Here is a 26,215-nt window from a genome sequence, read left to right as displayed (position 1 = left end):
ATCTTTTGATTCCGCAAATGTCCCAAAGGACAAGAACTTTGCACAAGAAACTGCCGACTGCAGTCGCCGCTCGCCCGTCCGCCGTCTGGTCGCAAGCCGTCGATCCGCGGTGAAGAAGAAAGCAACGGCGGTGAAGAAAAAAGCAGTGACATTTATCTTCTTTTTTTCTGTCTATCCACCTTCTATCCGCAGAGGCGGTAATTTTTAATTGTAATTAGGTAGCAATAAATGTATTTAATTAAACATTAACTAACAAGTCAGTGGGGGCCCATGCCCCCAGGGCCCCATGATAAATCCGCCCCTGTGAGGAGTGTTCTTATTCACTCTCTCCAATACGAATTTTTATTAGGTCCGAACACCTGACGTAACTCTACATTCGGACGCCAATAAAATGTCGTCACGTGCTCTTACTCTTTACCGCACGGCCCGACGACCCGGACCGGAACCCGATATTGCTATGTATTAGTTGATTTGTGCAGACCAGGGTATTGCTCGGTATTACTCGGTAACGAGAAATATCATTATGTCAAGACCAATACCTAGTAATACCGATGTATTGCTCGGTATTGCTCGATATTAATCTTGACAAAGCGGTATTTCTCGTTATTGTCAAGCAATATCTAGCAATACCGAGCAATACCTAACAATACTGGGTTCCGGTCCGGGTCGGGTCGTCGGGCCGCGCGGTAAAGAGTAAGAGCACGTGGCGACATGTTATTTACGTCCGGATGTAGAGCTACGTCAGGTGTCCAAACCTAATAAAAATTCCTCCCATACACGTTCCTTCACTCAACGGTTCAATCCGACTCTGTTTGGGGAGTCTACGCACACAAACGGTCGCGATTCGTCCATGTTCCGTTGGCTTGTCTTACAGGTTTACGTTTAAGATTGGCCGATTCAATTGAACCAGCAGTTTAAATTGGATATTACAATATAAGATATGTTCTCAATTGATTATAAATATATAAGTACTTCAGCCTTCCTCAATCCACATCATTGGCATCTCCTATGAAAACCCCCTCCTGATTTTATTTTTTATTTTTTTTTACAATATATCCTGTGAAAATTATTCTAGGAATGACTCGAAAATTATTGGATTTACTCTGACATTAGTGTCGCATAAAATCTACTGCATGGAATACATAGAACACCAGCACCAATATTTGACCATCTTTGCTGAAACCTGCAGAGGAATATGTGAAATGATTGTGAAAAGAACAGAAGTAAAGGAATTCATATCAGATGCCAAATCTCCATTACAGAATCTCATCACTTTTTATTGAGCACAAAACGGCCCGGTTTAGTTTTGAATGAATCTGAGGTAATCAAATTCATTTTACTTCATAATTTAATATTAATAATGTTGTTTCAATTAATTCTTAGGTAAATGGATTATCCAAAAATGTATAAAAACTCAAATAACTGTATATAAATCATTGGGATTTAGCTTCATTTCCTTTCCTTTCCTTCACTACAAACAAACAAACAAATAAAATATAGAAAAGAAAAGCATCAAACTTGACTTTCTAAACAAGCATAAAGGTAAGCAGCATAAAGAGAGAAGCCACAAACCTTTGTAATTGGGAAAGGGAGAATCTCTTGCTTCAATCACAAGCTTCTCAGATACAAATTTGAACTTGCAATGTATGGGAAGGCACATCTCACCTTTGCTTGCTTAGCTCTTCATCTCTTTTCTTGTTCATCACAAGTAGACCATGCCACTAAATTTTGAGCCTGAACAGATTTCTTTTGTTCATCTTATCCCCTAAAAGTTACAAGCAGATTCAGTTTTAAAGTTCTTACAGTTTAGCAGAAGAATTGCACTTCTCAAGCATTATGTATATACGGTAGTTTTCCCACAGGTATTTTCTATAATTTCTTGGTAAAAACAGGTAAAGATCAGTAAGAAATAGCAAGTTGATTTTGTTTTCAAAACCATGCATTAAACAAACTATGTTCATGGCCTCTGTAGTTGGAATATGGCTTTCTATGCGAGTAGCCTATGGCAAATAATGTGCTAAGATAAATTCGTCTACAGGTTCACAGATTGAAAATAAATGATGATTGTAGGTCTTTCAGAATTTTGGTATTAGAACTTATGTTAATCACCTAAGCTGATAAAGAAATTTTGATATCTAATGATGAAAGACTACTAAAGCTGTAAAAACTATTATCAAACATAAGAAAAAATCAATTACGATGTTAGATAATTTATGTCATCGTTTGTTAATAGCTAATTTTGCTAACTGAATGGGTGGTAATTTTTCTTCAACTAGGAAGAAACTTCAATGATTTTACCCTTAAAGATAGGATACGAAATGAGCATATACGTGAAAGGTTGGAGTAGTTCAAGTGGAAGATAATATTAGAGAGAGTCACCTTAGATGATTTGGTCACATAAAACGGCGGATGACCCGGTTAGAAAAATATAGGTATTAGATTTGACTTTTGTTAAGAAAGTTAGAGGTAGACCTAAAAAAAATTAGTTAGAAAATATTAGAAATGATCTTTCTTTATTAGATTTAGACGAGAATTTGACTTTTAACAAAACACAATGGAGAAAAAAGGATTCATGTAGCCGACCCCACGTAGTGGGACAAAGGCTTGATATTATTGTTGTAGGAAGAAACTTCAAAGGAGTCATAAGAAATTCAACTGTCTTAGAAAATTAATTTATAATTATATTAGAAAATAATTTTAGTTAATTAAATTTCCATTAATTAGAGCAGTTAGAGAGGATTTATGATTATCCAGAAACTCATCCTGCAACAAAGCAAAATTTTATAAACAAAAGTTTTCACAAAAGGCTATGTCCAGAAAATAGCCTGGCATATACAGGAAATATAGAACCTTACACTGTTTGTTATACCTTCAAATTTCAACTTGTCTTTGTTTAAAATTTCCTTGGATTATTAAAGGGAAAACTTACACGCAACTTAACATTTGCTTGTGCAGCGACACGACAGAACAGTTTATAAAGATAATAACGGTTCAAATGAATTACTTGGAGAACCTCAGTGATGAGGAATATGAAATTGTTGTTGCAGCAACTGCCTATGCCATCACCACCCTGGAAAAGGAAGAAGATTCATTGAAACGGAAGAAAACAGTTGAAGGATTGACCAGAACCAAAAGCAAACTTGAAGATAAAACAACTAGAACAAGTTGGTCTTTTAAATGGCTCAGTGGTAAAGAAGCAAAGCAGGATGAGATACAAACAGGTTAATATTCATGGCATCTTAATTTCTTTCACTAACTTCCATTTTAGCTAAAATCAATATAATCATACAGAAGCAGAAATCTTGCACATATGCTCTAATTTGCATTTCATATTCTGTATTCATCATTTGAAATGTATTATGCATCTTTTATGTATATGATAAACCAACTTGAACAACAAAAAGTCCATAACTGAAGAAACCTTAATTAGGCAAAGTTGCATCTTTTTGCCAAGACTAGCATGTTAGTTTGTTGTGAAATTTGAATCAACAAAATTTGTAACTAAGGATCTTCACTCAACTTTGAGAAGAAACAAGTACTTCTTTCAAGCTTGAAAAGGGATAAAAAAGTATGCCCAATTCAAATTGTCATCAGTCTCTCAACTTCAATTTCAAGTTTTTATTTATTCAATTTCCACACACAAATATAGATAAATAATTTGCAAACAACAAGCATGCATGTCTGCCTACTGTAATATTCACCATTAAGCTTGAAATAGGCAGTTCTTGTTGGGAAACTTCTATAAGTAGGTTCATATACTTATACATATAAGTATTATGCATTAGACGCTATCTAAAATTAAGCAAATTAAATTCGAGATCTATTTAAGAATTAAATTATTTTTTTACTTATGTGGCATCTCAATTAAATTTGTTTGAAAATAATTATTTGTGTAGATGTCAAGTATTTATTTTATTTTAATAATGGGCTGAAATAAAAATAAATATACTAGAAGTATAAAAGGATCATGGTCCCTAGTTTAAGGGGTTTCCCATCTTGATTGAAAATAAGAGGTTTCTCGCATTCTTGGAGAACGACGTTTCAAACGTGAAAGATCAAAAACCTTGATTCTGCATTTTAATGGATTCAAGTACTTTTCAGATAATTCTTCTCGATGATTTGACATATCTTTTGGAGACGATGAAATTATTTTTTTCCATCTCCATTAAATCCTACGGTTCTATCTCTTCCCCAATATCCCTTTTGGCAACCAAGTTTACTCCTATTTTTCCCCTCTATCAAACAAAGCAACCTCCTCTACCATTCGATTAGAAACAGGTCGACTTGAAACAATGAAGATCAGTTCTCACATATGCTGCTGAATAGAATGGAAACATGTCGACTTGATTTACTTTTAATAATCCACATAGTTCAATACAACAAGAAGGCTATAAGAAAAATAATCCATCATAAGTTTTATGTGCATGGCTGCAAAGTTAAGTATTTGTATGTTGATGCAAGCATTTTTCATTTGAGTGCTAGTTTTTGTATATGTAGGCATGTCCATATCAAAGTCAAGATTTATTATTCATTGCGGAGTCCAAAGGGCATCCAGAGACCAATAAAAATGCGTCATGTCATCCCAAAAATGTACTGCACTCGGTAGTCGGTACCGAGCTCGGTACCGACTACCGAGTGCTTAATCGGATGGGAGAACCTTCCGGTGTCCGCACAAAATAATATCCCCAAAGTCAGTGTAATTACGCACATAATATAGTTACAATATCAACATTAAAAAGCATGTATATCAAGTGTGTAAAACTTCTGTAGTTATATTATGTGTATGTTGTGATCTACGGTCCATCTAACTCTCAAGTGTCAGGTGACACTATATGGCACAAATCAGAGAAAGCTGAAAAAGCAGCAAGTAAGAAGTACAGTAGTAGGTACACCGATGCCGGAGAAGAATCAGATGCCTCCCCAACTTTTAAAAAGATGCCCACTTTCACAAAGAAGCATCCAACCGAAAAGGTCACCACAAGGGTTCAAAGTGGAAAAGAGACTATTGTGGGAACAAAAGCTACATCCACAAAAAAACCTGCAGAATTTTCACCTGGTTATAAAAATTGGGATGAAGATTCGAATAAGCTTGATGAAATAGAAAGACAAGCAGATGCTTGGGAGAAGGCGAAGATGATTAATGCTAAGAATAGGTATTAATTCAGGATAAACCTGAAAGAATGTATCTTCTAAGTTTTTTAAAGCTTGACTACTCTCTGTGCCTAAGGCTTGCTGGTCTATGTTGCAGGTATGAAAAGATGATGTCAGTGATATCAGAATGGCAGACAGAAAAAAAGGAAAGAGCAAAACGCCGCATGGAAAGGAAGCAGGTTTTGCATTGACTGACTTGTTAAATTTAAATATGATAAAGAAGTCGCTTACATGTCCTCCACTTCTTAATTTTTAATCACTTTCCAGTAGAAAATTTTCTCAAAAGTCATTTTTCCATTCAATAATCTTAAAGAAAAAAAATCAATATTTACATTTTTTAAAGGCAGCTAACTCCATTTATATTTCAGATTTAAAGTAAAAGATAAGTAGATGAACACAAGGTAAGGTGTTGGGGATGATGAGGAGAAAACACCACAATGACGAAACAAGCAAAAAAGTAGAAGCAGCGGAAAAGTAAAGAACACCATGATTTAATATGAAAAAAATCCAAAATAGGGAAAAAAAAAAAAAACAGAGCAACACCACACCATGAAATCCGCTATGAAAATTGGGAGAAATAAGCACAGATCTCTCTTATCTCTCAATCTCTCCTTACTTGTCTTCTCACATGCACCATTCTTAATGTCTCCCTACTCAAAATACAAGAGAAAGCCAAGCAAAAATAACCCCAAGGGACGCAACCCTTCAGAAAAATGAGAAAGAAACAATTCAGTCCGTCTCACAGTGTTGTGGCGCCAGTTTGGGCGCTACGGCGCTCAAGCCTCTGTCCTTGCACCATTGCAGCGCCATATCTACACCGCTACGGTGCTCTGCTCTCTGTCGTTCAGTGCTAAGGCGCTCAGAAACATAACTTCGGGGCACTCGGGTACGCAGCACTGGGGCATTGTACGGGCACATTAGAACCCAAGCATGGGGTAAATCCCCTTCACCCCCCGTGAACACGACAAATTTTGATGTGCGAGATAATAGAACAACCAGATTAATCAATAAAATCAAATTCCACACATAATAAACTCCCACTTCGAACTAATTGCAATCAATCCTTCTTCTGATCTGTAACATCAATCATAGTATTGGTAGTGTGTCTCAACCCTGCTCTCATCCTCCATGAAGACTAACTGATGCAGGAATACAATGCTTTTGAATGTATGCGATAAAAACTTGCACGATTTGATAAGAACAATTATGATTAAGACTATTAGCAATCACAACAATAAAGAAAAATGTAAGAGGGGTAGTTACGCTTAGGCCAAATCATATGCCAAACATTTGGATTATCAAAATAACTTAGAATCTCAACAACATGTGAATTAAGTAGTTTTCAACAAAATCTCTAATCTAACAATAAGATAGCAACATAGAAAGAACACTCAATCCTACGTTTACTAAGCAGAGGCAAAAGAAGAAGCACGGCTCCTTGTGACTTGATCACAACCTACAAGATTAGTGGATTAGGAGATTAAATGAAAAGGGAAAGAAGTTCACCCTTGGGATGGTCCTGAAATGATTTGCCACTGGACGTTGGCAAGTTGCTCATCAATGGCCTATGAAAGCGTGAAGATGATGCAGTCCACGTACTCTTCAATGGAACGATCAACTTCCGGGTTGAAATCAAAGAAGGTGGAGTGGAGGATGTTGATATTGCCTTGTACGTCGTAAGAAAATCCGTAGTCAAGCTCCGGATCGGCCATTCATTGGCTTTGAAAGAATGATGTGTAGATGAAGATCAATGTTGATCCCTTGAGAGCTCCACTAGAGAGAAAGAAGTTTCTTTCAAAATTTGAAGTGGAGAGGAGGGGATGGCCGGCGACATAAGGGTTAGGGAGGGATTTAAGGAAGCTATTAATGCTTCCTTAAATTAGGGAATTAAATTTGGTATGAGATATTTCACCCCAATTTAAATTAAAATCAAATAGGAAGGGATTTGGAAACTTTCCTAAAATAGGAATAATATTTTAGGTAACTTTTCAAATTCAAATAAATTTGAATTTGCAAAGTAATTGAATTACCTAAAATAATCAAACCCAATTAGGAAAGGGGTAATTGCATGCAATGATAGAGGGAAAGCTAAGTGGAGGGCCGGCGGCTTGTGGATTGGCCGTGGGTGGGGGGGTTGGGGGGGGAAGAGGGGTAGGCTCGGTGGGTGGAGTTGGCTTAACCGAAGGTGAGGTGAGTTTATGGTGGCCGCAGCCTAAGGGGGTGGGAGCTTCTAGCCGGCAGCTAGTTGAGGGAGGGAAGAGGGGAGAAGGTGATAGAGAAGAAAAAACTACGAACTCGGCCATCTCCAAGGTTGCTGGGTGATACGATTTCCCTCTCCTAGGGATTTCTCTCCCAAGCACTCTCAAGATCTCACAAAGAACTCAAGCAATGAAAAAATTTTATCATTCATTAAACATGAGAAGAGAAACATAAGGGCTATAAATAGCCTCATACAAAAGACTCAAAAAGTAAAAGACAATAGTGCCCTTTGGGATTACACATGATCTCCCTTTAATAAAGGATAAAAGTGAAAAATAACAAAAGCAAATAGAAATATAACATAATAAAAGACAAATACATAATATGACTTAAAAATACATCAACTCAATCGTGGTCGTAGATCGACGGACACATCTCTGATAGACTTTCCAAGCTCCGATGTCCCCATCACTAGCTAAAGCTACACATAGCTTCAGTTTATCAACTATCATCGTCTTCATCAGCATGTCTGCAGGATTCTCGGTCGTGTGTATCTTCTCCAAAGATAAATGACCATCTTCCAAAATTGACATGACGAAATTATATCAAAGTTGGATGTGCTTCGTCCTGGCATGGAATGCAGCATTCTTGGCTAGATGAATAGCACTCATGTTGTCACTATACAACTTCCCATTCCTTTTCCCCTTGCCAAGTTCTGTTAAGAAACTTTGCAACCAAATCATCTCCTTGTTAGCCTTAGTTATAGCAATATACTCAATTCTATGGTTGAGAGCGCAACAATCTTCTATAATTTGAAAACCCAACTGACTACAGTCTTTCCCAAAATGAAGATATAGCATGTTCTGCTTATCCTACCATCAAGATATCCAGCAATATCAAAATCTACATAATCCTGTAGATCAATCCCTGCACCACCAAAGCAAAGATCTTTGTTAACTTATCCTCTCAAGTGCTTGAGAATCCACTTAACCACCTCCCAATGAAGTTTGCATGGGTTACTCATAAATCTGCTAACAACTCTCACTGAATATATTATATCAGATCTTGTGCAGATCATAGCATACATCAAACTTCCAACTGCTAAAGCATATGAAATCTTCTTCATTTGTTCTTCCTCTGCTTCATATTTAGGCGATTGTTCCTTGGATAACTGAAAGTGAGTACCCAAGTGAGTGCAAACTGGCTATTCCTCACCCATGTTGAATCTCTAAAGCACTTTTTCAACATACTCTTCCTAAGACAACTTTAGTATACATGTACTTCTATCTCTACTAATTCTCATACCAATAATTTTTTTGTTGGACCCAGATCTTTCATTTCAAACTCATTTGATAACTGTTCTTTCGAATATCTTATTTTCTTCATATCTGAATCTGGAACCAGCATGTCATCCACATATAAAAGCAGAATAACATAACAGTTATCAAAATGTTTGAAAAAACAACAGTGGTTTGCTTGGCACTTTGTGTACCTATTACCTGAAATAAACCTGTCAAATCTCTTTGGTGCCTGCTTCAGCCTGTATAAACTCCTGCTGAGCCTACACACCAGATCTTTATTTCTTGTTACTACATATACCTGAGGTTGCATCATATACAACTCTTCATTAAGGTTACCATGAAGAAATGATGTCTTTAAATTCATCTACTCTAGATATAAATCCTTAATGGCTACCATAATCAGTACAACCCTAATTGTAGTCATCATCACCAAGGGAGAGAAAATTTTAGTGAAGTCTACTCCTTCGTTCGATTGAAACCTTTGATTACATGTCTAGCCTTGTAGCATTTACTACCATCAGGTTCTTCTTTCAGCCTATAAACCCACTTAACCTTCTTGCCATATGGTAGCTCTGTCAACTCCCAAGTGTGATTCATTTCAAGTGAACACATCTCATCATCCATGGCTTGCTTCCACTTCTTTGGATCATCAACTTGAATGGCTTCATCATATTACTCTGGTTCACCGCTATTTGTTACCAAAAGATAGTATATAAGGAAGGAGAATACTTTTGTACGGGTCTTAAGAATCTGTTAGATCTCCTAGTAGCAGGAGTCTGAGGTACTCTCTTTGTTTCATCAGTTTTGTCTTCTTATAATCGTTGTTGTCTTTTTTCATAGCAGGTCTTACAGAAGTGTTTGATTAGCCATCACCTAGGAGTGTCAACTAAAGACCAGACCTAAAAAACCTACCCGAACCTAATTCGAAAAATACTTGTTCGGGTCGACCCATTTAAAAAACGGGCCAGGTTTGGGTCTTAATTCTCAACCCATTTTAAAAATTGGGTCGTGTTCGGGTCAACCTGCTAACCCGGAATCGACCTGCGTCCCCCATCCCTCAGCCCACATCCACGTCCCCATCCTAGTCTCACACTCGCCGCTTGCGCAATCATGCTCACCCCGCTCGCTTCAGGTCCTCATCTCATGGGCTTGTCTCGCACTCTCGCTTGTCGTTCGCACAAGTTTAGTCGCGTTCGAGCTGGTCACTTAGTTGCACTTGCGTGCTCACCCTCATGTTCTCAACCAGGTCTGCGAGTCAATCATGTCGGTTGAGTTATACTTGGGTCAGGTTCAGGTCTAGGTTTATGACCCATATACCTAATCGGGTCGAGTTAGGCGAGTTGAAACCAGGTCAATCTCAGGTTGGACCCGAACCTGACTCAAAAACCCATTTTGATACCCCTAACATTACCACAGAAACTATAACATATATTTGGTATCTCTTTATAGTTTATTGTAGGTTATTTGTATGTTTGTTTTAAGGGTTGGGTAGTTCATTTCTATTGGTGTTCCTTTCTGATTTCTTTTGCATGTAGTAATTCTGCTTAGATGATGTATTATAATATGTATTTTTTATAATGAAAAAAAAAATGATTTTCTTCTATTATTTACACTGATAGATGTATTGTGTCTATATTACTTGCTTAGAAAATTTTCTCTTGGTGAATACAAAATAGACCTTCATATTCATCACACTCCGCATTGTTGAGGTATACCACCTTTCGGGCCTTGGGTTTGACACTATGTTCGCCCCCTACTTATAGCCATATCCATCTACAAAACTCAGCACTCGCCACAATACCACCTTCCGGGTCTTGGGTGTGACACTATGTTCACCCCCTACTTATAGTCATATCCATCTACAAAATTCAACACTCGCCACAACGGGTTTATCAGTTTTCCAAGGCACTAGCCTTCACATACTCACCAAAAGATGCCCATCCAAAAGGACTTGTCCAAGGCACTCAACCACAAGGACTCATCACCCATACAAGCCCTTGCCAGTGGCATCCTAAGTCACATAAGAGAAGATGGCCACTGGTATATCTTTAGGCCTACTTCATGTGTCTTTGTCAGTCTATACTTGGCAAAACATATATTATTTCTCTTTTTTAGATGTAGCATTTTCTATAGTTCTTTTAACTTTATAAATATTAGGGTAAGAAATATATTTAATCATGTCATTCTTACTATTTACAGAAATAACTTAGTTCCTCGTATATTCTACATGCTCATTGTTTTTCCCTCATGTTTTCTTGTTCAAGCTAGCCAATTTTATTAGTAAGGTCAAGTGTCGACTACAAACAAAAATTTGAATACAACGGATCAGCATTGAAATGGCTCAAAAATCAAATCGCTCTTAAACCTAATCATTACATGCACTAATACCCCACTTGTCAACTTCAGCCTTCCCAAGTTTGAGTTCATCAAACATTCAATTAAATACTTCAAGAAAATCTCTGGATGGCTTCAGAATCGAAGTATTGCATGGTACCAAGTATGAGGCAACAAAGAAGTCACTAACAACTAACATGAGTGAAATGAGATATTGAGATGGAGATGTGGTAAAATTAGAAGGATATAATACAAAATGTTATATTATAGTAGAAGTTAAGTTCAAAAAAAAAAAAAACTTGGTGATTTTAAATGTAGTATGGAAGATTCATCTAGGCAGTAGGATGAATTAATACAAAAGAAATATTAAGGTAAAAGGGTAATCTAAATGCACTGAAACAACACCAATAGTGAAGAATGATTCGTAAAACCGAGAACATATAATTCGATAAGTTAACCAATAAGATTATTGAAACTCAGCTTGACATATACTATATGATTCTTTTAATCATCCTCTTGCAAGATTAGCTAAAGCTTTCAAATGTAGCATTGGCTCTCATATCTTATTTTTACTCAGAAGTTTCTGTTGTGCCAGTTCACATTGAACCGGCCCAACCGGCCCAAGGGCCAGCTCAGCTAGTTTATAGGAGGTGGAAGTAGTCCGCCTCTTTTTGTTCTTTCCGCCCAAAGGGGTGGGCCCCACTTATCCAATTAATTTCAATTTGAATAGGAGTGGGCGGCTAGGGCTTGGGAGGGAAATCAAATTAAAAAAAAAAAAACTCTTGTATTAAAGAGGATGAGAGGGACTAGGGAAGATTATGTTTTGATTTATTGGAATTAGGTTTCTTGACGACTTGGGCTCTAGACTCTCTTGTCTAGAGATTTGGGAGAGACAATCCTCCTCTCGAATTGAGGATCTCTTGTATCTTTGATTTGTTCTTGTTTCCCTCTGGTTTCTATAAGAATTGCTATCATTTAATTGTTCTTCCACGAAGATTTCTACGTTTTCTCGCTGTTTTTACCAATTATTGTTAGGTTTGTTGCGAACTCAAGTAGATCCGATAGGATTACTTGCGAACTCAAGTATTTCCTATCAGTTTTCCTTGTCAGGTTTACTTGCTTTTATAAAACTACTAACAAAGAACCTGCAGATTGCTACTCCCTTTGGCTACTCCCATTGCTAATATATTAATTCATAGGAAGTTCATAGTTATGTGAAAATTGCAGGGAGGACCAGAACACAAACGTGACAAAGCCTGGCAACACTATAATAATGAGATATCAAGGATCAACAAAATTGCTGGCAACGCACGAGCGCTTGCAAAAGAGAGGATGCGAAATGATGAAATGAAAATAAGAGAAAAGGCCGCAAAGATAAGGTCAACAGGGAGAGTGCCTGGTGCCTCTTGGACTTGTTGCTGAATCACAAGCAACAGATGGAATAAACTCTAAACATGACGAATTGCCTGTATCATTATATGCACTATAGTAGCAAGTTTTTAGCCGCTAATGAATACAAGAACTGATACAGTATATTTGCCAGTTATTTGTCTGGTTTGCATGACTAATACTATGAAATATGAATTGCGTGATCTGATCAAGGAACAAAGAGAGCAATGAGAGAGTAAGAGCCTGTTTATGCATTCAACTGGAAAATATAAAGTTAGTCAGTATAAAATTGATTGAAACCTGAAGGAAAGCAGATCATACGAAGCATATTTTGTAAAGAAAGCAGCAATTTTTTTACAAGATGGTCGATTCAATCCAACTGCTAAGAATAAGCACCGAGACAAAATTCCAGGTAAACGAATTAAACACCAAAGAACTGCCCCTATGCCTGCTGCATAGAGGTGGCAGAGGCTTTTTTTGGCTGGTTTTTTTGTTGCTTTTTAAAGCAGATTTTTAGTTAAAAAAAATTTAATCAAGAGAGTAGGAAATAAGAAATTATATGACTAAATTGTATTCTATTGTTCTTTACAAAAAAATAAAATAAGAAGTACATAAATAGATAAAAAAATAATTATCACTGAAAGAAATAAATATGAAAATTAATGTTTAATCTAGAATTAAATACACAATGGAATGTTGCTATCCATGTATTGTTAGATTATTGTACATGAAAAATTGTAGTCCATTGATTGTCAGGTTGTTGTAGATGGAAATTTGCTAATCACAACTTTATTATTAATTCAATACTCAGCCTTAAGTGAACTTAATTTAATTTGGTTGATCATGCCAAGCTTATTGATCAATTTATCAAAACTCATTGTGGGTAAGAACTTTGTGAGGATATTTGTAATTTGAGAATTTGTTAGAATATAATTTAGGCTTCGTTTGGGAAAATTTTTTTGTTACTCTCTAAAGAAAATTTTTAGTACAAAATTTTTAGTTTAATAATTTTTTGAACTAAAAAACTGCTTTAAAAAGTAGTCAAAAAGCTGTTTCAAACGAGCCTTAGGCCTCGTTTGTTTGGGCATTTTTTTCCCTTTTTTGTTTAAAAATGGCGGAATATAGAAATTTAGGTGTTAAATATGTATTTTCAATAGTTTTAGGTGTTATGTATGTAAAAATTCTTTTTTTTTTTTGTTTGTGACACTTTTGCAAAAATGCTTTTTAGAAAACTGTATTTTTGTACTGTTTTCAAAAGCTTTATAGTATTTACTTCTCCATTTGAAACCTCTGTTTTCTCAAACAATAGTTTTAAAATTATCTTTTAGGAAAGGTGCAGGATAACCAATTTTTTGTACTAAAACTCTATTTTAAGAAGAAATAAAAAAGTCATCCCAAACGAAATCTTAATTTGCCTAGTCTATTTTCAGTTTTTCCTGAAATGAAATTTTGATGTCTAAATATGTTAGTCCTATAATGGTGGACATGATTTTTTGCAATACTTATGGCAGCCTGATTGTCACAGTACACTTTTAGAGAATTTTTTACATGATAGTTTAGTACTTCTAACAATTTTTTTAATAGCATATCTTCATAAATATCAAGTATCACTATCTTATATTCAGCTTCAACACTACTTAAGACTAGAAATTATTTATTTCTTCTCCATGTAATCAGGTTTTCCCATATAAAAGCAAAATAACAGAAGGTAGAACTTTGATCTTATGTGTCTCCAGCCCAATTAACATCTAAAATTTTTTTATTTTCTTATTTTTTATATAACATACCTTCTCCTAGTGTCATTCTGAGATACTTTTGAATGAGGTAAATAACTATTATGTGGACTTTAGTAGAGTTATCCAAGTATCGACTCATAACACTAGCAAGGAATATAATATCAAGCTAAATAAGAAAAAGTTATATGAGTTTTCCCACATGGCGTTGACATCTACTTTTATCATGTGTTCCATTACCACTAATATTTTCTTTTGGGGCAGTTTTCTTACTGATTTTTGAAGCAGCTTTCTAGTACAAAATTTTCTTAAACTAAAACTATCGTATTATAATTATGCTTTAGAAAGCAGTAAAAAAGCTATCTCAAACAAAACATTATTGGAGTTTTCACGAGCTCAAATTCAAGCATCAATGTTCCTTGAAGTAAATCAAGGAAATACTTCAAGAAAAAGAACAAAATGTAACTGGATTATTTATTGGGTGTGGGAGAATAATTGTCCCATATTGTGCAGAAGGTTTAAGTTAGTCTCTTGACTTCTCAAATAGAAATAAAAATAACACCACAATTAAAATCAAGGTTTAATTTCATGGCAATGCCACCTAAAGCGAATGGTTGAGGTAGAGATGTAGATATCTTGGGAAGCTCATGTCTTTGTAAATATTTTTTTTATTTTCAAGCATCGAGCTCGAGTTCAAATTTGTTGAGACTCAACTCGTTGACTCTTAGACAAATATTTAGGAACATATATAGCATTATATTTAGGAGTAGACGCTCATCATCTTTAGTGAGTTATATACATTGAAAAAATAAAAATTGTGTTCTCTTCTAAATGCAGCAGGGAAAAACCGAAAAATACAAAAAATCAATTTCATTTAATCTAATTAAAGCAGCTGCCAGATGTTTGTTTTTTTGGGATATTTAGGTGCAAACTCATACACAAGTATCATAAAGATAAGAAAAATTCAAAAACTCTTTTTTGATAGATAAAATTCTCAAACAATAAATCAAAGTGAGCAGCTGCACTTCTTCAACAGCGCTTCTTCTCCAACAAGCCGAGAGCTCATCAATCCTCTCCCAAGTTCCCGAGTTCGAACGCGGGGTAACTCCGGCGACCAGTTGTCCTCGCTTCCTCCTTTCTCTGGCGAGCAAAGCCCACGAGTTGGTGACCACCTCCGACAAGCCAAGCTAACGAGTTGAGCTCAAGCCGTTGTAACTCTGGCGACTAGGCGTGTCCTCACTTCCTTCTCCAGTGAGCCGAGCTTGAGCCCGTTGTAACTCCAGCGAGCCAAGTCGAGCTCACCCTACGGGGCTGTTTGGCAACAGGATTTATGCAAGATGTGAGCTGGATTTATGCTAAATCCTGCCAAATGGGATTTGAGGGTCCCGTAAATCTCACGGCAGAATAAATCCCCCGTTTCCCTCTTTTATCCGTAAATCTCGGATTTACTAAATCTGTAGTTCGGCGGATTTATGTGATTTAGCCGAAGAAGCGCGCGAAAGGTATAAAGATGGTTACTTTGCAGCGAGCCAGAGTTCCGATCCCACGTCGTCGAAGGAGGCGAAGAAGCTTGTTTTAGCAGGCACGAAGAAATGGCAACGAAGAAAAAAGCAAAATGGAGAAGATGAAATCAAACCTTAGATTAATTATTTAATTCGTAATTAAATATTAAAATAAATATTTAATTAATATAATTTCAAATAAAAATAATTATAATATTACATTATAAATAGTAATTAAATAATTAATTAGTATCAAAATATTTAAATGATTGATAAAATAATTAAAAATACTTATTAGTTAAACAATTAGTTATTTTACAAATTAACTAATTAATTAGATAATTATTAATGTAATTAGATATCAAATACTTATTAAATTAATACCTAAATAATTAATCTACTAAATAATACTATATTTAGTAATTAAATTATTAAAAAATTAAGCTAATTTTTAATTAAATTATTTATCATTATAACTTGTTTAACATAATTAAAATTAATAATTAACTTGTACTTAATAAGAAATTAAAATTATACCATATTAAATTTAAATTTTAAATGAACCATCCATCCTAAATCTTGGATTATGTTACCAAACAATTTCATAGGATTTAAACAACTATTTTGCCAAACCGTTTTCTAGATTTAAAGGATTTATTAAATCTTGAATTTATAGGATTTATTAAATCTTGGATTTATAGGATTTGCTAAATCTTATTAAAGTTAAACTCTACTTTTGTCAAACAGCTCGGATACAAGATATATACAAGATTTGTGCAGGATTTATGCTAAATCCGGCCAAACAGTACTTAGGGAATTGTTAAATATCACAATAAGTTAAATCCTCCTTTTCCCTCTTTTTATTTTAAATCATGGATTTACTAAATCCAGAGTATAAATTTTAGTCTTCTTTCTGATGTCCCAGAAATTTATGATGTATTTCCTGAGAAGTGAATTAGTTTGCCTCTGTATAGATACATAGAGTTCTATATTGATATTTGTATGGGTATGACCCCAATTTTTAAGGTTCCGTATAGGATGGCACCTAAGGAGCTTCAGGAGTTAATTGATAGTGGATTTGTTCATCTTAGTATATCTCTGTGGAGAGCACCTATTCTATTTGTGATGGAAAAAAAAAAGATCGTACGATGCATATGTGCATTCGCTACAATGAGTTAAATAAAGTTACTAATAAGAACAAGTATCATCTATCATGGATTGAAGATCTATTTGAAGATTGAATTATGATCTGGCTACCATCAGGTGAAGGCGAGGGAGACTGATGTGATGAAAACAACTTTCAGTACTCGGTGCGTATACTATGAGTTCTTAGTCATGCTATTTGGCATGACGAATGCATCAGCCATCTTTATGAATCTAATGAATAGATTGCTCATAGATTTTCTAGATCAATTTGTTATTGTTTTATATTTACACATTTTGGTATATTTTACTTCTGTGGAAGATCATGACAAACATTTGAAAATTATTTTGGAGACTTTGAATCAGTATCAGCTATATACAAAATTCTCTAAATACAAGTTCATGCTGAAGAGTTGCTTTTATGGGCACGTAGTGAGTAGCGCTAGTATCTCTGTAGACCCACAGAAAGTTCAGGCGGTCACTGAGTGGCTGAGGCCTACTACTGTGTTTGAGATATGCAGTTCTTTGTATATGGCATATTACCAAAAGTTCGTGAAAAAAATTTCTCAGATTTCTGCATCTCTAACAAGACTAACTCAGAATTCAGTAGATTTTATTTGGTCACTTGAGTGTGCAACCAAGAATTGTTTGACTTCTGCTCCAGTTTTGACTCTTTCTTCTGATATAAAAGGATTTCATGTATTCAATGATGCTTCACTAAAAGGTTTGAGATGTGTTCTAATATAGTATAATAGATTGATAATGTATGCTTCCAAACAATTGAAGTCACATGACGGGCACTTTTAAAATCATTGATTATAAATTGATTTTTTTTATATATTTTCCAAAATCAAGATTAGTTGAAAAGGATTACAATAAGAATAATAAAACATTGAAATACATATTTTATTCTTACTGAATTTTATTTCTTTGGTCTATGTAAAAAGAAAGTATACAAACATAAATAGGCAAAAAAAAACTCCTATCAAGAAAAGAAATAAATTTAAAAATCAATCTTTAACTCTGGAATTCATAATTAACTACACAGCAAAAATGAAATACTATTGTCCATTAATTGTTGGATTGTTGTAGATAGAAAACAATGTCTCACATATATCTAAGTTCTTGTAAATGAAAATATCTTGGCTAGGGAATCATTATTAGTTCAACATGTTAAAACAAGCTAGTGTGTTGAAAGCACTAGGGAAAATTTATTCCTCTTTGCTTATGGAACAAAAGCTTCTTAACATAGCCTATATGACATAGATATACTTTGGGAAGTCCAAACACAGGAACTAAATGCAGAAGTAATTTCAGATTTTCAGTCAATAGATAAAACAGTTAATACTCACTAAACAGTTCTCTCCTGGAGAGAGATGATACTTTCGAAAGCACTAACCAGAGCCTTTACCTTGCTCTTCCTAGTTTCCACCAGCTTCTTTCCAGCTTCTTCACTTACATCATTAAACAAAGCCTCTGTATTCTTTTCCTGCATATCCTGGTGCCTCAGCCCAACTGTAGGAGACTCTCTACTCTCCCTAAAGCTACTCATTCCTGCTTGAACTTCAAAATTCTTGGCCTCGGCCACTGCTTTTTCTTGCATTAATGTGAGCCTCCTGTGGTCAGGAATCTCTCTCTGGGGACTAATTTTCTTCCCTCTACTAAATGACATCTTCTCAAGCAACAATGATTCATCTTCCAGGCTAATATTTTCTGTTCTTTTCTGTATTTCTTTGTAGTCACTATTTAGAGAGTAAAGCGGTGTTGTCCCATTTTCTTCACCAATCTGAGACTTCTTTGAGCCACTAGCATCGCTTACTGTCAACTGAGATTCATCATTTGAAGATGATATTGAAGACGTAGAAGAATGGGTTCTTGATGACAACTGAGATCTCAGCTTTGTGTGATTCTGTTCTACACTGAAGAGTTTCTGCTCAACTTGAAGCTGTGTTCTCCCTTTTCTCTCACCAATATGAGGCTTCTCCGATCCACTTGCATCGTTTATTGTCAACCGAGATCTATCGTTCTCTTCCTCATAACCTGATGAGATGAATGCTGATGAAGATATTGAAGACCTGGAAGAGAAGGTTCTTGATGACTGCTGAGATCTCAGCTTTGTGCACTTTTGTTCTGCAGACTTTGGAGTTTTGAGTTTCTGCTCAACTCCATGAAGTGGGGTTCTCCCTTTTCTCTCACCAGTATGAGTCTTCTTGGATCCACTAGCGTCACTAATTGTCAACCGAGATCCATCACTCTCGTCTTCATAACTTGATGAGAGAAATGCTGAAGATGATATTGAAGACCCGGTAGAGAAGGTTCCTGATGACTGTTGAGATCTCAGTTTTATGTGATTTTGTTCTGAAGACTTTTGAGCTACACCAACGAGTGTCTGCTCAATTACATGCAGTGTTTTCTCCTTCACCCCATCCACGTTTCCAGCTTCCACTTGATTCTTTACTGATCTCAACTTCATAGAATTATTCAATCCCGGAGCATTATTAACAGTTGACATGGGGCACTGAGGTTCTTCAAATTGCTTCAAAATCTTCTCGCCTCCCAACTTAGGCATGCCAACATTCCTGGCAATCTTGCTGCTCTCCTGGCTACTTTGACCTGTGATTCTCCCTAAATCTGACATAGTTGACCTGTATTTTACCGCTGAAGATTTGGTTTTCAGTACAAGTGATGCCTTTGGGGATAACTGGATCCTCTTCGGAGGTGACAAAGTCTTTTTCTTGATTATTATGGGAGATAAAGATGTACGTGGTCCTTTGTCAGGCACCATACCAGCCTGTTTTGGCTTAACAAATTTAGCAGTTCTATCTAATTTTCCAGATTTTTCTTTTGTAATGCTGGGTTCCACAGCTGCATCAACTTTCTGCTTGGCCTTGACTGTACCGAGAAGACTGGTTTTCACGGGCAGCGAAGACCTCAACATTGGAACCTCTCTCTTTTGCTTCACATCTACCTTCAAACCATCCAGCTGCTTCTGTTCCTTTGATAAATTGGCCATGGAAGATGCCATGCTCTTCCGCCTTGCTTCTTGCTTTATGCTTCTTAATCTATTGGATGACTCTTCTACTTGATTTATAAGTTTATCAGAAACTAACGATATCATTTTCCGTGGTGTAACTTCAAATTCCATAGAGGATCCCTCTATATTATGATCATGTGAAATCGGGGTAGGTGCCATGCTCTCTACTGCAGATATAGAGGATTCAAGCTCCATGACTGCAGACCCTTCAGAAAACCCATCTGACCAAGCCCAGGGCACATCATCAATGGAGATAGTGTTTTCATAGAAAGTTGATGATATAGCCTCAGGCACCATTAGTTCAGATTTCTCCTCTGATCCATCTTCAAGAAAGGAACCATCCTGCTCAGAAACTATGACATTTTTCAGGAAGGACAATGGCGTCCCGCGATTCATGTTCGCAGATTCCTCAGATTTACATTCAATGAATCACCTGATGCATATTGTTAACTACTTAACACTAGGAAGAATTCTCCTTTTTTGAGAGAGAGAGAGAGAGTCTCTTCAACCCACAGTCCTCTCCTTTGTGTCTAACTTGTGCAGTGCCAACTTTTTTGGGCTGCAATTTTCATCCGGGATTGTAAGCGGGTTAAGTGTGCTAGAACTCCATACTTTTTAGCAAGATGGAATCGTACATCTTTCCACATTTGCAAAAATCAGGACAGGGACTTGCGACTTGCGAGAGCCCTCAGGTAATGCTGAGGAGATTTTATATCATTAATATATGCTTCTCCTGCTAAGTTTCTCATTATCACACCTCTATTGTCCATCAAATCTGCATTACTGACACAAGAACCCTATCTGCAGCTACTTTTACTCACATAAGCAAGGTTAATCTGTTGACTTCTGTAGTAAATAAGCATGAAAAGCTTACATTATCAATCATGGAAAAAATGGATAAAGACAATCATAAGAATGAGAAAAGGGAAAGAAGGCTATCAAAAAATTTATTTGTGCAGCAAATAAATGGCTTTTATAATATGAAATACAAAGGTTTGCAGTTGAAAAAACCAGCGCTGAATTACAGCTCATGAGTATTCACCAAACTTCGTAGCCTCTATTGACATAAATTTTCATTCAACCATTATAATGAACGGATTGCCCTTTTTTTTATTTTGCAGTAAACTTATCCTGGATGCTAACACCAACAATATGTCCATCTGGAAATAAATTTTCTAGCTTAAGTAGTACGGCCATCTGTCAGAAAACAAACCCTTTGACCGAAAAATAAATAATAAGATATAAAGAAAACTGTCCAATTTTACCCAATCTCAAATATTGCTAAGTTGTGCAGCGTAAATTAAACCAGCAAAGAAGTTTTGAAAGCCTGATTAACTCTAGAAAGTTCCTACATTAATGACACTCTGCAACAACTAATTCAGGTCCATCTTACAATACGAATGCCCTAGTAAAGAACTATAAATAACGAGAAATTAATATGTGCGAGTCCGGACACAGAACGTCATCAGAAGACCAACCAGAATGCGTCAGCCGCAGTACCGAGCACAGGGGTGACGTGGCGCATTCTATTTGATTTCCGAACAACGTTCGGCGTCCGCACAGAATAATTAATCCATAAATAACAAACCATACATCAAAAAGCAACACTTCAATTCCATTATTCCCAAGGAAATGACTCCTCTTTGCTAAAAATTCAGAACTCAAGTTGCAAAATTGAAGGATTCCTATAGAGATCCACCATCAATTTTTCTTCTTCTATGCCTTAAATGGCAAAATCAAATCTTAAAAAATTGCTACCCATAAATAAACTGGAATAGATTTTCTAGTTGCATTTAAGAAACTGGTCAACAGCTACAACTAAATCAAACATCCTATTAAAAATGGAACATCACCAGCACAATTTTATGTAATTTTCTTGATATATTCTTCAGGACAACTATGCAACAATGCATTAATTGGAAAAAAAATCATAAAATAACATGGGCTTATACTTACATTATAACTATTTTAGTTTTTGCATCATAAGAATTATAACAAAAGCATTTTAAGTAGACTAAGATGAACAAACAAATTGAAAGGCCATAAATAACCAGCCAAATCCATATAGATCCACCTAGAGTCTTTCAATTTGCACTTATGAAACTGACCTAGAGCTCAAACAAAATAAAACACCAATGCATAAGAATCAAATATCCGCACCAAAAGGGAAAATTAAATAGCGGAAAAAGTAAGCTAGAGAATAGAATAAACAGATAGCTGAAATATATACCTAATCTTCTTTTTTTTTCCTATCACTTCAACGAACAAAGGAAATGCAAAAATAAATCCGATCTTTCAACATCCTGGTTCCCGAAACACCATAAACACCCAACTCATTCAAATTTCTCAAAACAAACATTCAACAAGATCCAGTCTTTTCGCTGCATCCATCATCCATTTATGGCAAACAAGATGCAGATAACGATTCGACATAAAAATACCTAGGAAACGAAGGGAGATCACTGAAAAAGGGGCGATTTCATCCATGAAAAAAAAAAAATACTAAATCAACTAGATCGCTGCCGTCCAGCAGACCGAGGCAAAAATAAAATAAGAGAATGATAGCTACACTTCATGGTTAATTTCTCCAGAAAAAATGCTTACTCGAAGGAGCCACCTCAATCATCCTATGGACAAAGCTCATCGCTCACTTCATTAATAAAAGAAGAGAGAGAGAGGCGCTAAAGTCTTTATGAACTATTGCGGGTAATAATATTTACTTTATCGTGACTTGGTCCTTCACATCGTGTTGGAAAATCATATTTTTTATAATTTTATATACGATACACTAAATAGGGAACTTTTATTACATATTTACATCCAGTGAACGTACGCTCCTCTACGTTCGATCTTAGATCAAAATAGCGCAATACCTAGTTTTTTTAAAAAACTTGGTACAACTCGGTACTCGGTATTGCTCTTTTTTTGCCTAGATCCGAACGTAGAGGAGCGTACGTTCACTGAATAAAATACCTAAATAGGGCAGTTTTATTGGATTTTTTTTCAGTTTTATTGGATTTGAGCTATTATTTATTTAATAATTTGATTTTAACAAATGTACGATTTTGTTTAACATTTTATTGATATAAACTAATTTAAATTTATGAATTTACTTCCATTTTTATTAATATGTCATTAGTTATATATATATATATATATATATGTTGCGTCCTAGAATATTCGTTGCGGTAGAGAAATATAAAATATAACGTCATAGCTTTGTACGAAGATCCAGAACACAAGCAGAAAAAGAAGAGGGATGTAGTTTAACATATGAGACACCATAGTTTTTATGTGGAAACCTGAAAAAGGGAAAAATCATGGGCTTAACCCAGTCTTAAATGAATCCATAAGTATTTACAGTTGATATTACAAATGAGACCCTTCCTTGAGAAGGTCTTGGCTGACGTTCACTTATAAGTCGAGCGCAAAAGACTTTTTGTCTTGCGTGGGAGGTCGGAAGATCGTTCTAAGAGGACGGTACTTCCGGCAGAACTTCTGGCGTCAGGTGTGTAAGTCCGGGAGAAGTTCGGACCTCAGTGGTGGTCCGGCGACATTCGGTGTTAATGGTGGTATTGCGTGGCAATGTCAGCATCAAGGGGCACTCCGGCTTTGATGGTGGACACATCCGCACGTTCCAGAAATGCCGCACTGTCTAACGCGTTGTGGTTCAGATATGAACCTCGGCACGCAAGCCGTACCTGTCCTCACCGAGCTCCACCGGATGCCTTCCCTTAGGTTGGTTGGCAGAACCTAACTCGACCCGACAAAACAAAATGAGATTGCAAGGCACCTGAAAAATCACCGAACGTTCCCCATCGACAAAGGTCGGATAAGTACTAACCCCCGGCAGAACCCCCAAACCAACAAACGCGTGTCCCAATATGGTGGCCCTCGAAGCGGTGTCTGAGAGGAGACTAACGGCGGACGCCCTGGAGCTTCCATTACTCTTCACATATACTCTCCCTTACTCTCTCTACTCTTGCACTCTTCCATCTCACTTTCTCAAGAGGAAAATGGCAAATAGCGTTCCCATTATTTAATAGAATTCCTCTAGAAACCCAAGTGGCCAATGACTCTAATGTACCATACAGTCAAAACATCACAGGAGATACTTTGGAGTGGATCAACAAATCCGAAAAACTGAGGACAGATGACCCACAACCACCCACACCAAACCATCCGAGGTCTATCGATTTCACAACTACGCATCCATGCACACCGCTTCACAATGGCAATATCTTGACTGTTAACTTAATATTCTTAAGAATATTCCTGAAATGATTTGGGCTCGTTAAGATCTCAAATCATCGATCGAAGACCCCCGCACCCATACGATATCGACAAAATATACAAGAAATGACCAATCGAATATGAAAAAGATCGATTTGGATAACCAAATTGCTGTACTTGATCACTTCCAAAAGCTGCTCTTGAGTATATTTGATTATGCGACCTCATCTGCAGACTCGGATTGTAGTTCGATTTTGTGCTCATTGGGTAATCGTGTTAACCAATGAACGCTCAAGAATTAGAAACTGTAAAGTTTCGCAATAAAATCAGAGTGGTTGGAATGGTTCTCCCTAATTTTAATTCTTAAAGCTTCACCAACCAACTTTAAATCTCTGCCCTCCAAAGATCGCTGCCTGATAAGGAATCCTAATCTATTTAGATAGCACTGTTCAACATGCATAACCATAACAATACTACCATTAACCAAATATATATAAAATAAACAACTATCACCTAGATATATATATCAAATAAATATTCATCCCAAATCGTAAAAAAAATAGGAGTAATCTAAAAAACCTACAATAGCAAACTACTTTATTCCAATACCTTCCAAAAAATTCTAGGAAGTTTATATGCGAAAGAATATAATTCTCATTTCTAATGAAATCTAATATACCAATAATCTAAATAACTATAAAATTTTAATAATCAATATTATGCATATATCACCCTAGTCTATCTCTAAATATATCGTTAAGATCTCACAACTCGTATCAAAAGATGCTTTTAATATTTCACTCATATAAAAAATACTAATATATCAAGATAAATATTAAAAATAATATACCCATTATATACCAATTAATTTAAAATAATCGTCACTACACCTTAAACCTAATAAAAAAGCTACCCATAAACAATGACAACGCAACACTAACTATGCATTTAAACCCCTCTTTACCTCTTTTTTTAAAAACATCACGATTCAGATAATAATTAAATATACAGAAAAGAAAAATACCTCCACAATTTTTTTTTAAACAATACATGATAACTAACAAGATAAGTTAACGCACACAACACAAAATGAACACTAAAAAATGACTTACATTTTGGGAACGAATATATTATATTAGCTAAATCTAAAAAATCACTTTATTGAAACTAAAACAAACACCACTTTTGTATTTTGCACCAAACCCAAACAAAATATTTTGAAAAAGTAAATAAGCAAACAGCTATTCCCAAAATGAAGCTAAACCAAAAATTTTCTAAACACCAAATTTGATTAAATCTTATATAAAAACTAAATCCCACTAAACAACTAAAAAAAATCAAAACCTAAAAAATAATCTCAAACACAAATCCAAAGAAATGTACCTAACATCCATCACCATCACCAATAACCCATACACAAAAGCACAGAAAATGCAAACACTCCAAATGAAACCAAGATAAAACACATATTCGCAACTCGGATAGCTTAGAATGCTTCTTTTTAAAGGTAACGCCTTTTATTTTTATGCCGCCCGCGAAAAAATGAAGAAAGAAATATCCACAACAAAAAAAAACAACAAAACACCCAACAACACAACCAACCAAAAACTAACCTACAAAAAACATACACACCAAAAATCGCTGCACCAGATCAAAAAAACGAAAAAGAGCACTTGGCAAGCGTGAACTAAACATCCCACCAATCGAAACTGAACCTCAAAACAGACACCGATCTCTCAGAAACAATCCGGTACCCGCACTTGATTGACACCCCTTAAGACGAAAATTTTAAGTAGTCATGATACCAAGAAGGAGATAGTTATCCTAAAGCACATGCAAATGGTAATATCTAATGATATCCAAAAAGCACTTGTATAAGAATAAACTGATTTCATGAAAGAATCCACAGCAACAACCTAATAACACATTATCTCAAACCAACTAATTGCTACAAAAAATCAATACCGAACTCCTTAACTTTTCCAACATAATTTTCCTTCTCTAGTCACCTATACACGACACACCAAATAGATATACATTACTCATTCTAATAGTTCAAACAAAATAAACCTACCATAATTAACCCGACTAATAATCTCTGTGTCAACTTTCTCCTCTCAGAAGCAGTTTTCACAGCATCCAACTGAGATAAAGAAATATATCAAGAGAAGACGATAGGTTATTCATATCATCATG

General features: G+C 35.7%; 2 protein-coding genes and 1 long non-coding RNA gene across 6 annotated transcripts; 1 reads left to right on the top strand and 2 right to left on the bottom strand.

Annotated features, from left to right (window-relative positions):
- Positions 1-347: 347 nt before the first annotated feature.
- LOC110109236 lies at positions 348-3,129 on the bottom strand. Its single transcript, XR_002304550.2, has 4 exons — positions 3,005-3,129; positions 1,573-1,765; positions 756-1,183; positions 348-359 (listed from the first exon to the last, which is right to left on the bottom strand). It is a non-coding gene; the product is annotated as an uncharacterized LOC110109236 (long non-coding RNA).
- On the top strand, positions 1,722-12,558 carry LOC110109235 (eukaryotic translation initiation factor 3 subunit A). Of its 2 annotated transcripts, none has more exons than XM_028700426.1 (5): positions 1,722-1,862; positions 2,956-3,221; positions 4,847-5,153; positions 5,249-5,330; positions 12,213-12,558. In XM_028700426.1, exons 2-5 carry the CDS (start codon positions 2,996-2,998, stop codon positions 12,405-12,407), a joined length of 810 nt encoding a protein of 269 aa, XP_028556259.1. In that variant the 5' UTR covers positions 1,722-1,862; positions 2,956-2,995; the 3' UTR covers positions 12,408-12,558. The 2 variants fall into 2 exon arrangements, with proteins under 2 accessions (XP_028556259.1, XP_020695858.1); XM_020840199.2 differs by having other exon boundaries at positions 4,823-5,153.
- Positions 12,559-17,894: 5,336 nt separating this feature from the next.
- On the bottom strand, positions 17,895-22,504 carry LOC110109210. Of its 3 annotated transcripts, none has more exons than XM_020840166.2 (2): positions 22,391-22,504; positions 17,895-20,632 (listed from the first exon to the last, which is right to left on the bottom strand). In XM_020840166.2, exon 2 carries the CDS (start codon positions 20,180-20,182, stop codon positions 18,104-18,106), a length of 2,079 nt encoding a protein of 692 aa, XP_020695825.1. In that variant the 5' UTR covers positions 20,183-20,632; positions 22,391-22,504; the 3' UTR covers positions 17,895-18,103. The 3 variants fall into 3 exon arrangements, with proteins under 3 accessions (XP_020695825.1, XP_020695827.1, XP_028556280.1); XM_020840168.2 differs by lacking the exon at positions 22,391-22,504 and adding an exon at positions 22,228-22,362; XM_028700447.1 differs by lacking the exon at positions 22,391-22,504 and adding an exon at positions 22,017-22,358.
- Positions 22,505-26,215: the final 3,711 nt, after the last annotated feature.

This window comes from Dendrobium catenatum, unplaced genomic scaffold (genome assembly GCF_001605985.2).
Source record: "Dendrobium catenatum unplaced genomic scaffold, ASM160598v2 fragScaff_scaffold_1520, whole genome shotgun sequence".
Taxonomy (NCBI): domain Eukaryota; kingdom Viridiplantae; phylum Streptophyta; class Magnoliopsida; order Asparagales; family Orchidaceae; genus Dendrobium; species Dendrobium catenatum.
Note: the sequence above shows the minus strand (reverse complement) of the source record. Positions and strands in the feature narration are given on the sequence as shown.

Coding starts and splice junctions, on each gene's coding strand:
- LOC110109235 (XM_020840199.2), top strand. CDS start 2,996: ATGAATTACTTGGAGAACCTCAGTGATGAGGAATATGAAATTGTTGTT. Junction 3,222..4,822: donor GCAGGATGAGATACAAACAG/GTTAATATTCAT, acceptor CTCAAGTGTCAG/GTGACACTATATGGCACAAA. Junction 5,331..12,212: donor GCCGCATGGAAAGGAAGCAG/GTTTTGCATTGA, acceptor TGAAAATTGCAG/GGAGGACCAGAACACAAACG.
- LOC110109210 (XM_020840166.2), bottom strand. CDS start 20,182: ATGAATCGCGGGACGCCATTGTCCTTCCTGAAAAATGTCATAGTTTCT.